This window comes from Meleagris gallopavo, chromosome 1, assembly GCF_905368555.1.
Source record: "Meleagris gallopavo chromosome 1, MGAL_WU_HG_1.1, whole genome shotgun sequence".
NCBI classification, from domain to species: Eukaryota; Metazoa; Chordata; class Aves; order Galliformes; family Phasianidae; genus Meleagris; species Meleagris gallopavo.
This window is the reverse complement of record NC_139404.1, coordinates 128,548,567-128,566,857: the sequence shown is the minus strand read 5'-3', so window position 1 is coordinate 128,566,857 and position 18,291 is coordinate 128,548,567. Positions and strand designations below refer to the sequence as shown.

The 18,291-nt window shown below is 37.3% G+C and overlaps 1 protein-coding gene across 1 annotated transcript in view; it reads right to left on the bottom strand.

The window, feature by feature from the left end:
* OCA2 (OCA2 melanosomal transmembrane protein) overlaps nt 1–18,291 on the bottom strand; it is a 216,538-nt gene that overhangs the window by 130,998 nt on the left and 67,249 nt on the right. The window contains exons 15-17 of the mRNA XM_085216868.1: nt 9,177–9,324; nt 7,379–7,436; nt 5,950–6,058 (exon numbers count right to left, since the gene is read on the bottom strand). Coding sequence (XP_085072994.1) covers nt 5,950–6,058; nt 7,379–7,436; nt 9,177–9,324 — 315 coding nt within the window. The remainder of the gene's footprint in view (nt 1–5,949; nt 6,059–7,378; nt 7,437–9,176; nt 9,325–18,291) is intronic.

Below are 18,291 nucleotides of genomic sequence, written 5' to 3'. Positions count from 1 at the left end.
TCAAAAAAAAAAAACATTAGTAATGAAAAGCAGTGACATAGCTTCACATATGTGGACTATTAATGGAAAATAATGAGAGAAAAAAATTACACAGACATGAGGGCACAGAATGAGTAATTGCAGCAAAAAAATGCATTTCTGTGGATGGCAGCCAAATCCCTGACTACGGACAGAAACAAAGAAAAATAATTAACTATCCTATCAGTATAAAATGATACAAAAGATGGTACAAAATATATCCAAAACTAAAACGCAGAAGACATACCTTATTTTTGTTTTGCTTACTTTTGCATAATTGGGTGGTTTAGTGCATACTGTTACCAATTCTACCATAGCTAGGAATAGCGAGATGCTGTCTGTAATGAACTACTTTTGACCTGAACCTAATAATGCAGTGTAAAGGAATACAGACATGGAGTAATAGGAAAAGCCTTGAAGGTGAGGGCATAAGATGATAACAACTGCCCTGGGACTATCAACAACTCAGCAGTTGCTAATAGCGCAAACTGTGATGCGAGTCATAACCCATTTCTGAGATAACAAAAAAGACAGGGACCAAGTCTGTAATATTTATATAACACTATATATGACAAAATTGCAAGGCATAAAGTTAAAAAAAAAAAAAAGATAATATTGAGCTCAAGTGGACTCAAGCACAAGAAGGAAGAAACCATCAACATCAGCATTATACACCTCCCAGTAAGGAGGAGGAAGAAATCCCTGTAATACTTCTCCAAGTAAATTTCTCAAGGTATCAACAATTCATCACACTCTACTCAGCCTTGTGAAGCTTTACACCATACAGAGCATCAAAGGGTAGATACAAGGAATGTGTGTTTTCTTTCTTTCTTTAATTATTTTTTATCATTTGTTGTTTACAACAGATTTAATTCTATATCGTTAGTGGATTTTCTTTTGTATTGATTGGGTAATTCAATGTGCTGGTGTTGTCATAAGCACATGAACAATAAATGTTGTGTTTTGCTTCCATGGATAAAACCTTTAATTAGACTAACAATAAGTTCTCAATTTTGCCCACAATACCATGTATATCACAACACCACCAATACTCTGAAAGCAGAGCCTACTGCTGTGTACAAAGAAGGCATCCCCAATTCAATTATTTAGAGGACCAAAACAACCTAGCTCACAGTACCTGGAACTGTGTGAAGGAGTTTCCAGGCAACCACAGATTATTCAGATAATATTTATAGCTGTTTAGAAAAGGTCCATAAAACTTGGATCCCAGTCTGTGTATCCAGCTTCTTAATTCATCCAACCACATTGGAAAGGTTTGCAAATATACAGGGGAAAATGCTGGGTTTAACAGAGTTAAATAGCTGATAATTCAGTATCATTTGAGCGGTCAGGCCATGCCTATAAGCTTTCCTCAATTAAAACTGATTAACATCACAGCCTGTAGATAGCCTGGGGATAAATGTTAGATTCAGTGACAAATTAAAGAGCAACTTTTTACACTGAGGATATACTGGTGTAAAATGTTTTAAACTTAACATTGTGGCTTTTGGCATTAAGTCTACGCTTTCTTAAATCTATGCTATTCACTACTTTTTATAGCTTAATAGCTATATGTCTCACCAGGATTTCTGGTGTTCTTCAGCAATAAATTATACACTGGCTTATCAAACTGATCCACTTTTTGATTTTTTTTATCCCAAAAATTTCAATAAGAAGAATAGTTCCATAATGGACATTTCACAAGGATTACATATATTCACCTGAAAGCAATCATTTCCAAAATATAAGCACATTGTTTTCTTTCTATGGGTACAAACACAGTTTCATAATCTAGTTTGTTTCCTTTTGTCTATATGATTTCATTGTTTGTAAGCAGTGGTAGATTTATATAACTCCATTACCATATACGATAGTAGGATAAGATGGTTTTATTTGTTTACCACCTCTAGTACAGAAAAATGTTCCAGAATAACAGTTTGAAGAACAGTTCAAAGCTCTTAGAGTTTTCCTTAGGCATCTGTGTTGCACATTCTGAAGAAAAATATGCAGACTACATTTTTTTCACTTGTGCAATATTAGGTATAGTTTTTTGTTTGTTTGTTTTTTAGCTCATAGAAAGATCGCTAAGCTTAAGGCTTCTGGTATTGGTTAGAGAATGGCTAACTCTAACATGTACAGGCAATCTATCTCAAAGTTGTTAAGGAAGAGTCACTTTTACAGCAAAGTCCTTGTACCACTTATTCAAAATGTTGCAGAAAAGAAAATGGAGGGAGTTGTTAAAATCCCAGCAGGACGCAGTAGCGGAAAACCTGATTTCGTGGTTGTAAGCCAAGTACATATTGGTGCAGAACTTCTGACAGTCAGTGATTCAACAGCAAATTTAAGCAAGTTTAAGAAGCTTTTTAGGGCTACAGAGGGCTTTCCTCCACTCACTCAGCGCCTGTAAATTTCAACAACTTTTCAGTACATTACAGAAATTAGTCAGAAAATACAACGGCTGGCATCCAAAGGAGTGACAAGACAACCGGAGTCTTTTGTATCTATAGAGATTGAAAACATTTCTTTTTGAATGCACATAAAATCAAAAAGGGCTCTGCAAAACGTGGCCTTCCAAACAAAAACCAGTCAGTTTAAATGAAAACAATGATTTTCCTCCTTTTCCACTATTTCAGTCACAGATTTTAAATGTTTCAACAATGTAAGATACAAGTTGTACAAATTTGGCAAACATACAGTTATATTTCTCCTAGTGAGACTTCCCAACAGTCTGCAGCTGAGTCAGTAACAGTATCTCTATACTGAAACCATCAATATCTGATTTGTTTGCTCTTGAGTTTACACCTTCTTTCTTAAAGAAGAAAACAAAATCTTCTGTTGCAGCTCTCTAAAAGCAGGAGAGGACTTTTCCCTGACTCAGCAGTGACTGGCGTGACCCTGAGAGGAGAGGATCCAGAGGCAGAAGGAAGCAAGATTCCTCAGATGCTTTATCAATGCTTTATCAATAACGTAATATCCTATAGTGGCTGAATGAAAGCACTCTACAAGTCTGAAGTTTGTCATATCTGTTTGTTTGAAGTCTCATTATTAGCTTTTCATTAACATAGGCATTTCATAGAATTAGGCTACAGATGAACAGATACAAGAAAACCGAATAGGAAAGTGTTCTGCATTTTAAGACAGTTAAGTATGTAAATTTATTAGTTAAATTAAAATGTCAATTCCCTCAAATTATATCAATGATTCCAAGTTCATAATGGAAAAATTGTATGAAGGCTGGGGACTGATAAAGAATTCTATATTCTTTCTAATTCACTCTACCAAATGCAATTAAAAGTTATTAGATTTCTAACACTTAAGCCTCTGTATAAAACATTATTCTAGTAGGAAATTAAACACTGAATTACAATCTACTTTCATTTTTATGCAAAAACTTACTGAACAAATATAACCAAACCACCAGAGTACAAGATGTGCTGTATTTTAGGAAATTTGTTTCCATCCACTGGAGGACCAAAATCCATAGCAACTCACAGCAGTACTACTTCAGTAATGATAAGTAAGTGACAGCAAGCATCAAGACCATGGAATTCAGGAGTCATCAGTGAGATCTCAGTAGAAGTCTGCAGGTTCCATTAAGTGTTAATAGAATTATGTATATGATTTAATAACATTTATTTACTAAACTGATGGATTTACTATGAAAACAGAACAGAGAGAATCTAAATAACACATACAGCCCATGTTTACTTTCAAGACTGCAGCAGAAGATTGGGTAGTGAATTACAAAAACCTGCACAGCCAACCATGTCACTATCTTGCATTTATTTTACTGACCTGAAGTAGAACAAAAAAACACTTTCAGTTACTAGATTTCTTCTAGTACTCCAATTACCTAACAATCTTGAAAGAATATCTTACTAGTAGCACATGCAATCAATGCTATGTGGTCTTTACTGACTGCATGTGGGTTTTCAAAAACACTTAGATTTTGGGTTTATTCAGAAAATCTTATATGGTTCAGTGCTCACTTATCTAAGGCAGAAAAGTAAGAGTGAAAATTGATTTCTTAAATTGCTGGGGGGAACTCTTCAGTTATGCTCTTAGCCACAGTGACTTCAAATGCAAGTGTCTTCAATTTCTGTTTCTTCCTATGCCATAGTAACACTGCACTTTTGTGGCTATAATGCATCAGCATACCTTTTAACTTCTGAACAACCAGTATTCTTTACTGAATTATCCATTTCTATCACAGCAAATACTCTGGAAGAGGAAAGCTGCCACCATAGCAGTGTCACTGGTGCCGCTGGCTGAAGCAATGTCCCCTCTCCTAAGCTCATATTGTTCCAGGGCACCACATTTCTGCTGCACAGAAGCACTGTCAGGAAATTTCATAGCCCAAGTCCACAGTGAGGTCTCAGAGTCCCAGAATCCCCCTTGTGTAAGTATTGCTTCGAACTCAGACCCCTGTCTTGGACTGACCCAGCTTGTTTCATCTTCACCTTGCAGGCAATTTGTTTCAGGAATCACACTCAAACAGAAACAAGGGTGAGTCACGTTTAGGTCTCTGCTCTGTGCAGTTACTGCAACATTTACTCAGACAAGTTTATGCACTGAAACCCCATAACAAATACAGGGTAGTACACCATATGTCCTCAGTATTATGAACTTAGAACTATTTTATTAGGCTACAAAACTGCCCTCGAAGTGAACTGACAACTTAATAATCCCACGCACACAAAACTATTTATAATGTCACAAGGAAGCACAGGGCCAGTTGCTGTGCCAGACTGCTCTGCAGAGATGAGGTCTGAGCAGCAGGGACACAGACATCCTGCAGCCTAGGTCCGAGGGCAGTAGCTCAGTCCTTGGAACAAATGTGTTTAACAGCATAGCTGTACTTATTTAAAAACACATTGCTCCAGACACAGTAGCTCACATCCCCCTACTGATGCCAGTAACATCAACACAGGTGTTTCCCTAGGTCCAAGCAGATAGAAGAGCCACCTTTGGCTACTGGTAGCTTACTGAGCCAGTTAATATAGCTGAAGTAGTAGCAACAGGGGTGGAAGGTGTTGTTTCCAACCTGATCACCACTCTGCAGTTAGAATTAGCTCTATATTGTGCGTAACCAAAATGTGCATTATAATTCAGCCAATGACTTATTCTTTATGAGTTATTCATCCTTAAATCTGTTGCATCTTTTTGTCACTGGACGTACAGAATGAAGGGATGACAAGAGAAAACATACATTTGAAATTCCATAACTTCCAAACACTCCACAGCCAAAAAAAAAATATCATTAACTTTTCATGTTACAGGTAGGTTTTACTCTTCAGTTAAACGTGAGTTTTAATTTTGTTCTATTTTTGGGACATTTCAAGAATGCCACTATAGGGATTTAGACACATAACTGTATAAAAACCTGCACAGACAGGTTCTGGGCACAGAACGTAGTTATTTTTATTTCAACCATATGCAGTGTCTTCTTGGTTTTATTTTGGGAAATGATTTATTTTGATGATACCATAATGGTAACTTGAAGTTATACAAAGAGCTATCTATACTTATGAAATCATGCCAGACTACTTAAATGTTCTTACACAGAGTAATTACTTTCTGATCTCCATAATGAATCTTGGTCATTTATTCAAGCCTACAGTGAAATCACGGTAAGGTCAAATTTGCTCATTCTGTAATGTTTATCCATTTAGTTAATATTGGGAAGTCAGAAAAAAATGAAGTTAAGAGCTCTACCTGCTATTCCTCCTGGTGTGACTGAGATGTAACTGCATTTCAAAAACCTGTTCTGAGAAACTGCTATTCTGATTAACCTGGTGAAATTGTAAGGTCAGGGACTTACAAAAACATGAGTTTTCTGAATAGATTCAGAAAAATGTTACAGTTTAGTTAGCTGGGGTTTTTTGTTTGATTTTTTTTTTTAATTAAATAGAATAAAACTGTGAAACTTACCAAGATCTAAGTAGACACCTGAAACAAATGAGTTGAGAAAAAACATGAGAATAACACATCCCAGCACAGTAAGGCATTTGACGAGAAGGATTTTGTCTGTTATTTTGTGCTGTAGAGGGGGAAAAGAATTGGATAATTGTGTTAAAGAAGGAACTATTTATTGCGCACAGAGTTAAAAAAAAAAAAAAAAAAAACAACCGTGTGAAATAGAAAAAGCTGTTCCTGTATTGTATATTCTTCAGCATAAAATACATAAATATTTAAATTGAAATATTTCATGTTTACCTATAGAAAACATGATCATGCAGTAAGAGAGACCCAACATGAAGACAGGAGATAAAACATAGTTGTGCAAGTATAGTTGAAAGGCAATTTTTACTACAGAGGGAACTTCAGGTGCTCTGCAGTTTCCCGAATTTGGACAAAATCACCCTTTATTGCAATTATACTCTGAAAACCTATAACCTAACCTAACCTAAAGGCCAGATTCTTCATACATCACGTACAGCTTTCAAAGACATACCATGCCCCTAATCTTTATGGAGCTCCTGTACCACAGACCAGCTCCTCATGCTCTCATTCTCATACCTAAATTCTTTCCACAGCTGTTGCTTCTCTGAAGTCACCTTCACCAGCAACCTAGGGAATCCCTCTATCTCAGTCTGAGTACCTGTCTCATTTCCAATCTTTTCCACACAGTTTAGAACTCTACCAAAGCATAATCAAATCTCACTTCTTTTAAAAGTTCATCATTTATACAATGCTTTGGAAAAGGTCTAAAACCAAACAGAAAATCCAGTTGGTTTTGTTCGGTTTTGGTATGACACATAGGACTGAGAGGTCCCAGACAAGGATTTGAGCTCCCAATTACAGACCTGTACTCATTAGTGCCAGCAATGTGGAAAAGATGTAATGATTAGACTAATGAAGATGAAATTAATCCTACCGTAGGGTATACATCCTGTCAGGTTCAGCTTCAGCGTAAAGATTTAGGCAGTGTTAATATGTGCACAGCAAAGAAAACAGGATTTATGCAAGTGGTTTATCCCTACTTAAATAACATAGCAGATGTGTTACAGATAGTGTAGTAAATTAGAGTTGGTATTACTCTGTCATCATGCACTGTGGTTATAAACAACCTATTGACACCTTCTGAGACTTTCTGGCCATGGTGGATTAAAATTTTAAGAGAACACTGCTGAATCATTTATTGATCCTTTAAACAACTCTTTTCTAAAGAACACATATAAAATCTAACTCATACAATGTAGTTCAGTACATCCATCCTGCTGAGAAGCCAGCCAGTCTGCCTGCCAGCTTTTCTTCTACCTTGAGACTTACTAAATTTTCACTGGATTCAAGGGATTTTCCTCATAAAAAGGCATAGGTCTACTTACACTTACACTGAGAAGAACTGCCATCTACTTACTTTTTTCTGGAGTTCCTGAATATTTGTTTCCCAGTTTTTATCTTCCTGTGAAATTTGCCTGAAAGAAAATGACACCTGCTTTTTTTCCAGAATGAAATGAGAGCCCTGCCAAACAGTATTGGAATAAATCCCTCTCATCATATCCAGATCACTCTTTCCCCTTTAAGGAGTAACTCATACTAGAGAGGAACCACGGTTGCCTTACATTCAGTAGCAAAATTCCCATGACAATTCACTTAAGACCCCACTTTCCTAATACACACCACCAGTACATAGTTTGGTTCATGAAGATTGCCACAGGCGTGGAAAGAGCAAGCATCCAGAGTATGAACCTGGATATCGGAGCTGGCTATATGTTCCATTCGTAGTTTCAGGAGGTAATGTGCGCCATTCTGTGATAAAGCAAGGGTCATATGCTAACACCAGCAAGTCAGAACACGTGTTACATTTGCATTTTATAATGAAGTTTTAAGATCTGAATAAGTTACTTCTTTCTGTTATCAGCATAGCCAGCCCTGCAGCAAAAAAAGCCTTGGGGTTTGCAGTTCAGGAGCTCTGTTGTTAATGTTAATGAATTTCTACAACACTGTCAGTGTACTTGTGCTGAAGGAATCCTCATTTTCAAAACTGAACATACAATTTTTGTGTGTACTTCAGAATTCTTTTCTTTAAAGTGTTGTGAACACTAATAATGCCGCATTCTTTTAAAAAGACTTTTTATGTCACTCTATTTAAAGTGCACCATATCAGGAAAAAATTATAAGGAAAAATTATCTTATTACTGGAACAGTTTATGCTTGCATTATTTATTGAATTAAGATGTTTATTTGTGAAAATAAGACAATTCACTGTCAGAGTACTTATACTGCTATTCTCAAACATCAAATTTCCTGCATTAACAGCTGCTTTTGCTGGAACCTAAGCAAAATAAAGTGAATATTTTGTTAGTCTTAGTTTATAAAAACTTCTCCTTTTCTATACATATCTTAATTATGAATATTCTCATGTAACCACTGAAGATTTGATTACTTTAAAAAGTAAATCGCTGTTTTGAAAATTCAGTAGTTCACTGAAGAACATTTGAATTTTTCATGAGGGAAAACATTTTACTACATTGAAGCTATTATTGCAGGAAAAAGCCTAATGATTTATTTGTGATCTTTTAAAACAAAAGCCACCTGGAATTTCTGGGCCATTAAATTTTCGTTTATTCACAATACGTTTTCCAGACCTTACACTTTTGTCCTAAAGTACTTGGTGTATCACTGAAGCTGAGCTTCTGTGGTTCTTCGTATCTGCTCAACTCTTTCAACTCTTTGAAAGGGTAGATAATGGCAGGACAAGAGGAAGTGGTTTTAAATTGAGGGAGGGAAGATTTAGGTTGGATGTCAGGGGGAAGTTCTTTACTGAGTGAGTGGTGAGGTGCTGGAACAGGCTGCCCAGAGAGGTTGTAGATGCCCCATCCCTAGAGGTGTTCAAGGCCAGCTTGGATGGGGCCCTGGGCAGCCTGGTCTAATATTAAATGGGGAGGTTGGCAGCCCTGCCTGTGGCAGGGGGGTTGGAGCTTCATGATCCTTGAGGTCCCTTCCAACCCTGGCCATTCTGTGATTCTGTAATCAAGAATCAGCTGAGAATGTAGGTCTCATGTCAGTGAAGACAGTAGCAAAACTAGAATATCATTCCAACTGTAGACTGGGATGAGCAGGAGCTCCATGTCAGTCCAACAAACTGCCTGTGCCTGCAGCTCATCCTGCCAAGGATGGAAGGAAGGGAGGTGACACATGCCAGCAGCACTCACCTGTGGAATGTCCTGAGCTTCTTCCTCAGGAGCATCTCCAGAGTCAGCACCTTCTGCATCAAGAGGCATTTCACGGCAGTTTCTTCCCTGCTGGCAGGGTTAATGCGCTGAGCAGTCAACCTCCAAACATAGATCTCATGTTTCAGTTCTAAAACAAAGCAAGATAGTTTATCTTATAGCAGATATAGTAGGCATGAAACCAAAGATCCATGAAGTATGTGTAATGTGTCCTAGACTGAAAGCTGTTAAAATGATCAGACTGGTTTCCAAAGAGTTTGCCAGTTTCAGAGTTCTTTTTACCACTTATTTTTCAGAGCTGAAGGGAATGAAAAATTAATAGAAACATTTCAATTTTTTAACTAAAGTGATCTGAAATTCATTTCTCAATTAGTATAAGGTACTGTCTTCAAATATTTGCTTAAGACAACCACAGTCTTTACTGCTAAAATCGTAGCATATTTGCTTTTCATCAGATCATAACCTGCCAACACACATTAGTGTACTGCTAAAATGAAGACCTGAGTGATATCTGATCCCATGTAAGTTTAAACAGACTGATTAATACTTCAGATCAGTCTCCAGAGTGTTGTTTGAGCATGTTTTGATTTATTTTTTTGAGTACTATCAAGGTCTTGAAGAATCAACAGATGTTAGAATGGTCATGCCAAAAAATATCCTTTGAATTTTATAGGAGATTCCTAAGGATATGAAAGCTGATTATTCATTCAGAAACTATCTGAACATATACTTCCAAATTAACTAATAGGACACTTTCACAACTTCCTTTTATTTCTTTCCCCTCAAATTTCATATCACTGAAGAAAAAAAGTCAAGAATTCATGGCTTTATATCTTAAGATCCATATTTAGCATGCAAATTACGCTTATCTCAAGAAATTGATGTGGAAGTACTTGTATCACAATACGATCTGTAAGCATTATTTATAAAAAAATAGAGTAAATAATGAGAAATATTTAAATACATTTTGATGTAGGCAGTGATATTAATATTCACTATTGCAAATCCCCAGTTGTTCATGGTATTTAATAACAGAATGAGCACTAAATGTGTTTAATATGCTCTCCACGTTTGTTACCAAGTATTTATAGTGATAATACAGAGCATATCATGTAATAATTAACCATGAGAGGAAAGTAGATGTGACAGAACTCAAACATTTGAAGGAAAAAAAGTAAGGATGTTCAGTGCCATCATAACCTTCCTGAGAAGCTGACTAAGATTTTGTACAGTTCACATCCACAGATGAGCACACAGCTTGCAAGCCAACAAAATGGTATTCTTTGCCTTGGCTTTACAACTCAAGGCTGAAATTGTAAACTCATTATGTAAAGCTAAATGACTGTTCCAGATAATTAAACAACCTGTGTTCATTTAAAACATTTCTTATAAAAAAAAGGATTAATACCTAAACCATAGGTATCAGAGCTACAAGATCTACAATTTTCCTTTGTAATTTATTTGGTGATTCTTGTCAGGAGCATAAACTGATGCTACTTCATATTCAAACATGGATACGTCCTGCTTATCCATATGAGATTGTGCAGACACCCTGTCCCGGACATCATTTACATTTTCAGCAACAGCTTGTGACATCCACAAATAAATCAGCAGTGATTTTCTATTCCCTTTCAGGACATAAACAAGAAAGTGATAGAGCTATAATCCACAACCTATCTGCTCCAGAAAAAAAAAAAAAAAAAATCTTTTTTGAGAATTAAGCTGAATGTGAACTGTGCAAAAAACCTATTTGAAACCTCAGAAATGGTGGAAATTATTCTTTAATAAAATTCAAGAGTAAATTTTAAGTCTCTGAATTTGTAAACACTTTAAATAGCTATTTCTGACAGAAGCAAGTGGCAAAATATCAGCTGCTCTTTCCTACAGACAGGCACGTCTAAATGGAGAAATGCTGGAACATGGCTTTCTAGCACAATCTCCTGTGCAACTCCACTAGAAAAAAACTGTTTTTAATTGAAAAGATTTCCTGAACCCTTCATGGTGAAAGAAATACTGTACTACCCCACATGCTACCCTGGATTGGATAAGATAGAATCTTCTGTATGTAATTCAAGCAGATAAAAGGGAGAAAATATCCTCAACAGCTAAATGGTCCTTTCCCTTCTGTTCTTACAATTTTCAAGTCGAATGGACTGTGGCTTTGAACCTGTTTCTGATCATCAGTTCAAGAGAAAGAGTGTGGTTTTATCTTTTCCTCTGGCAAACATGCACAAAGAGTAATTATCCAGTTTGACATTCTGCAACACCTTTTCTGGTTATGGAATCACAGAATAGTTTGGGTTGAAAGTGACCTTAAAGACCTTTGAGTTCCAATCCTTTACCTGCCCCCTGCCATGGGCAGGGCTGTCCCCCACCAGCTCAGGCTGCCCAGGGCCTCCAACCCGGCCTTGAGCACCTCCAGGGATGGGGCACCACAGCTTCTCTGGGCAGCTGTGCCAGTGCTTCACTGCCCTCTGACTGAAGAATTTTCTCCTAACGTCTAATCTAAATCTCCTCTCTTCCAGGTTAAAACCGTTATCGCTCGACCTATTACTGCATACCCTTGTAAAAAGTCTCTCTCTGTTTCTGATCATGATGCTGTATGTTTATCATGCTGTAACATTTCCTTCGTCCTTTTCAAGTGAAACGTGACCCAAGGATTTTGCTAATGGAAGAAAGTTGACGTTTTCATCCTTCAACTATATGCAGATCCCCACTGGGTATTTTCATACAGAGAATCTTTATCTCTACTCATTTGAAAAGGGATGCCTAGCATCACATGTATCTGTGCCACAAACAAAAACAGAGCAGAATGACTGGGGCTTCACACTCCTGTACCTGGTCTGAAGTGCTGTGGGGTTAATCTCCAGTTTCAGCAAGGTCGAGCTAATACTTTCTCGTCTGTGTTAAAAAATGTGTGTGTTTTCATGTGGCTTTGATCTTGCCTTTGTGTGCAGCAAGTGCATGCTTGCTTGCTCAGACATTAGTTTTCTAAACATCCCAAGGATGTGAACATCTGACCTGCAGTGAAATTTACTTCAGAGCAACACGACCTTTGAAAATCAGCACAGTTGATACACTTTTTTTTACAGTGTTGACCCTATTACAGTAATTATCTCTAAAGAGGTTTTCTAGGTCATCCCACAGAAAGTTTCTCCTATTTCAGTTTCAGGAACACTTTTATTGTAATAGCCTTTTATGGCAACAGGTGATACATACGTATTAGCAGTAGTTTTTGTTTTGAATGAAATACAATGTAAAATCCTTGAGGTCACTGAGCAATGAACCTTTTCAAAAAACTATGCTTTTATTTAGCCCTCCATCTTGGATCTGCAAAACTGTTTAAGTAGAAACTCATATAGCTGGGGAGCTTCCGACCTTTTATGACATATTGTGTTAGACATGATGGTGTAATACAACTGCAGGGTCTTATCAACCACTTTGAAACTAAGACTAAGGCAGCACAAGGGCAGCATTTGGCTGCTACTGAGTGCAAAAGCCTTGCATCACATTTCCACATCTCTGTAAATCCCATCCACTCAGCAGATGGGATGTGATGGTCATACTATGCCAGAATATTTTGAGGGATTTTATTCAAAAGGATAAGCAAAATTGCAATCCCTATGCTGCCAATCTATTCTGGTTTTGTCATTTAGCATATTTCACCATGGAAAGTACAGACTTGAAGCCCTGGACTGGTTGAATTTAATGAAATATCCACTACAGACCTGAGCTGTGAAATATATAATATTTTCTGCATATTAGAAAGCACACTGTTTCATCAAAATGTGTATTCTTTCTGCATTGCACCAACTAATAGTCAGACTGATTTTCACTTAATCACACATTCCCTCCCACCTGACTGCCAATAACAAAGAAGACATCCTCCAAACTGAGTGTAATTAATTCCCAGTCTCAGAATGTGCAGAGGACAGTGTTATTAATTGAAGATACTCAGAAGAGCATGACCAAACTTGTCAAGATGATAAGAATTATCATAAAATTGCAATTTTTAACTGGCAAGTGCACTAAATATATTATCTGCCTTTTTGAAAGCAAGACAAGTTTGGGCTGTGATTAACAAAATGCAAAGTATGTTCCTCTGAACGTGGGTTTTTTTCTCCAGATGCTCTTCTCGCTTAATATTTTTTCAGCAAAGCAATTATTTTTCTTAGCTAAATTCTTAGAACAGGGATACTTCTGTTTAAACATTAATTGAAAAGGAAATTAAGTATCAGGAATTATAGCTTAATCTAGTAATAGTAATATCTATAACTTAAGGTAAAATTTTTAAATCCCTGATATAGTGTAATTAATCCTTCCAGCATTATTAGAAAGTAAGCCACCGTCAACTCCATTTTAAAAGCACAGGAACTAAGTTAGATAGGTGAAGCCTGTATATAAAGAATTTGCCTCAAGAGACATTCCAGATCAACAACTGATGCCTCTTTCCTAGAGGCAATGTCTCTTTATAGGAGACAAGCATATGCTCTAATTCTGAAAATAAAAAGTCCATAATGTCCTTGTCTTTATTTCTTTGAGTTGGTCAGTTTATTGGTCATGTGGATATAGGTAAGCAGAGCCACAAATGTTGCAGGGTCTTCAAAACTGCAACAAAATACACTTTGTCTGATTCAGCTAAATAATTGCAAAGGAATGCAAGAAAACTGTACAGTGCTGCATAAAGCAATACAGAGCATTTATATCCATCAGCTGTTGGATTGCTGGGGTCTCATTTGGTCACCAAGACACCTAGGACATGTTCAGATCCTTTGCACAGCACCGCAGCTGTGGCAAGAGAAATACAGGAGACCCTTATCCCTGCAGCAAAGCAGCATAAACCCAGGCAGAAAACTGCACGGCATCTTAGATGGTGTCACACACGAAAGTCACCTCCCAGAGGTTTACCTCTGGGCAAGCTGGGGCAGACAGAATCAGCCATGGGATTTAGACTGCTCAGAAAGCCAAAGAAACAGCAAGTATCCTTCTCATTAAAAATTTAACCAGAAACTTTCCTCATTGGTCTTTGGACTGCATCAAAAGAGGGCTGACCAGTGGGGTAAGGGAAGTGATTGTTCCCCTCTACTCTGCTCTCATGAGGCCCCATGTGCAGTACTGTGTCCAGGCCTGGGACCCCCAGCACAAGGACATGGAGTTGTTGGAGCGGGTCTACAGAAGGGCCACAAGGTGATCGGAGGGCTGGATCACCTCTCCTATGAAGAAAGGCTGAGGCAGCTTGGGCATGTTCAGCTTGGAGAAGAGAAAGCTCTGGGATGACCTCATTGCTGTCTTCCAGTACTTCAGGAGAGCTTACAAGCAAAAGGCAAACAGACTTTTTACACAGTCTGATAGTGATAGGACAAAGAGGAATTACTTGAAATTAAAAGAGAGGAGATTTAGACTAGGTGTTAGGATGAAATTCTTTGCATTTCCAACCTAATCCATTCCATTCTATGATTCTCTGATTAGTCAATGTTTTCCATTAAGGTACACGCACAAAAATCTATTTAACTAACTCCTCTGCTCAGAAGTGAATAGATACCCTCCAACCATAAAATGAATTGCAGCAAACCAAACAGCTACTGAGGTTATTTCAATAGCAGCGGTGGTGAAAAAGAGACGTAAAAAAAGGAAAAAAAAGAGAGGGGGGGAAAAAAAAAAAACAGTTCTACAAGCAAAAACTGAAAGACGAGTTTCACACCATCCTGAAAAAAGCCTCAAGAGGACACCTCTGAAAACCCAAAAGTTAGAAAAAACAGTCTAAGGGCAATCTAAGGGCAAAATGAAGAGAAAAAGAAGCTCACTTCAGATTTACTGTACCCTTTAGCAACTGGTTGAATATAAAAAAAGGTGACTAATAAGTTCAGCTCATTTTGAGAAATAAAACAGATTATTATTATCAAAAAAATATGTAATTGCACTTTTTTTTTTTATGAAAAATCATCAGAGTGAAATTCTTTGCAGCAAACAGATATGGAACATGTGTTAAATTAACCTCAATTGGTCCCTTAATATGTGTGTACCAGGAAGATCTGAGGACCAAAGTGAAAACTGCCACTACTCTGCCAAAACACTGCTAAAGATTGCCCAGCGTATATCTCTACAATTGTTCCATAGTTGCAGTATGAGCACACAAAGACCTAGGGGAACAAGTGCTGCAAAAAAACCTGAAGGTTCCTAAGAATTTACCTCTCATTTGTAACTTGACTTTACTGACTCCACCTATGAAGAATGTATGTAATAAAATTGTAAAGTGCTCCTCTATTCTTTCCAAATATCACCGTACTATACTTTCTTTCTGAATAAGACAGGTATAGTCATATTACAGCAGCCTTTTTATGCTGGCAGCATTATCAATGCATTCAGAAAATAATATGAATTTAAGATACTTCCCTTACTCTGCAATGTCAGAATAGTTGATATATCACTTGAAAACAGGGAAAGAGAGATCAACAGTTTCCTCTTTCTGAGAGGGATAATCCATCAATTCTAAAGCAGCAGAAAGGACGTATAGAAAGATTTTAAACATAAAACGTTTGTAAATGTTTAAAAAGTTGGGATCCATGTAAAGTAAATAACTATAATTATTTTTATTCCTGGTTATTAGGAACGTATTGAAGGTGAAAGTAATAAAAGACCAATATTTTTTCAACATTTCCAAACATAAAGCCATGACTCTTATGTATTCAGCTACATCTGACCAAAAAGGAGCTGCAGGTCCACAGGGAGCATAAGACTATCTAGTTTCTTCAAAGCTGAAAGTCCTACTGTTGTTTAAAATGAAAGTATAAGAAAGTTATGATCTTAGATTCCAAGACAATATCTAAGAAAGCAACATTTTTTACTCAAGCCATACACTACTAACTATTCATTTTCAATGTACAAACTGGATTGCAGAGAAGAAATAAAACAAGTTTTCCCATTTTACGCTGTTCAAGATTTAGAAATGCTTCCTGTCACTGGGATCCGAGAAAGCAATTCGAGCTCAAAATATGTGTGTTGCCTATAACATCAAATAGGACAAAGTTTAGAGTATTCATGTATCCTTCACATCAAATCACTCTTTTTCTGTTCTGAAAGTCAAAGTTATATACCAATATGCACAAAGACATGCTGATCTCTCTCTTCTGTGATATGCTTTTTTAGCAGAAAACTGTATTGTAGGCATGAGAAACATTTCCCAATATGAGTTTAATCATAACTGATTGTAAAAGAAGTTTACAAGAAGTTGTGCTGAATTTAGCATTTTGGTGAGGACAGCTAATTGCAATGTGCACTGCTCAACTGCCAATTAGATTTAGCTTGGAGCCAAAAGCTTGAAAACATCTTGAAATACTCCTTTCATTGGACATTATTCTCTGCAAATTTGCCAGTTGGATCTGTCACCTGAACCTCCATAACCTGTATTTATTTACTTTTGATTCTAAGTCAGGCAAACCCACTGCTTTTCAACAGCTCTGTTAAACACCAGTAATACTTCACTGGCAGTTAGTAAAGCACCTGCATTACACAGGACAGAGATATATTGATGTATTTCATCCAGCTATATACATGACCTACCTCTCACTGATTCTAGTATGCAACAGTTCCTACTATTACCAAATAAATTAATAACATTATTAACTAAAACAAGACTCAATTCTGAAGCAAAGTGGCACACAAAGCTGTAATGATGCTCCATGACACCCTGGGTCACCGCTCTGCTCTTGCCTTGTCCTTGAGACCCTGGACATAGTTATTATTCTATACAGGCTTTTTTTTTTTTTCCCCCAATTGAAAATGTCTGAAATAGTAGTGGGTTTGTCCAACAGATTATCATTATAGTAGTTCACCACCAATGTTAATCCTAAAGGTTGTACAGCATGGTGTAGGCCCAGCATGAAGGCAACAGTGTTAGAGGATGCAGAGCTAGCCAGGTAGCAGTGGGGGGACATGCAGCATTCAGGAATCCAAACCTTTGGTAATCTTCTAACAGCTGTCTCTGGGAGTGGCCCCTAGAGTGAGCTGGAGCTTCGAGAGAGAGAGAAAACATACGAACACTCCAAAACCAAGCAAAATACAAAATTTTAACCTACATCAATTTGATGCAATTGATGCAACTAAATCATTTTTAAAATTTCATTTTTTTCAGCACTTTTAGGTGCCTACTGACAAACTATGACAGATAAACTATGCCTCCGGGCCAGAAGTAAACTATGAATCTATTTGAAAGATCATATCAAAGGTATTATAGCTTGAGGGTGTTTAGCTGGCCTAGGACCAACCTACATCCAGATGGAAACCCAGGCAAGTCTCATAGCACAGAGAGGAAGGGAAACTTCAATACTTCCTCCAGCAGCAAGCAAGACACCTTATGCCATAAGAATGTAACAAAGCTTCCAACCCTTAACCCACACCACCTGTCCTGGAGGCATCTCAGAACTCCGAAAGGCAGGGGCGTTCACATCAACGGAACAATAATCACAGTTTTATACCTGTTTTTTTTCCCCTCTTACTTTCCCTTTTTTTCCCCTTAGAGAAGCAGCTGCAAAGCTCCACATGGTAGAAGAAACAGATTTGCTCACTCATCTGGTTAGCAAATTTCATGTAGAGGAAAACAGTATCGTTGTTTTTTTGTTGTTTTTTTTTTTCCCCCACACATGACGAACTTTACATGACTGTGATTAATTAGAATATTTCTTCTGTTGTAGGCATTACATACGATCCTACTACCATAACACTATTTTCCCAGCAGATACAGACAGATGTAGCTGATGCTACATTTAAAGGATAATGTGCTCCCTACTGTCATCATCCCTCCTGCTTCAACAAGCGCATTTCTCTTTCAGCAAGCAAAATGGTCAGGAACACAAGCAAGAAACACACTGCTGCCAAATCAGTCACTGCACTAAGAGAAAGCTCATATTCTTTAGTAAAAATGGTGATGCAATACTGTCACCAGATTACATGTCACCCACTGCCCAGACACTTTAGTCCACAGCTCCACATCATGATAGCTGAAACAGAGCAGTGTATTATCATGCTTCCAAGGGACTAAATAGCACATGGTAGCACTACTGGGAAACAGTATACATATTCCTTTTAAACTTCAGCTTAC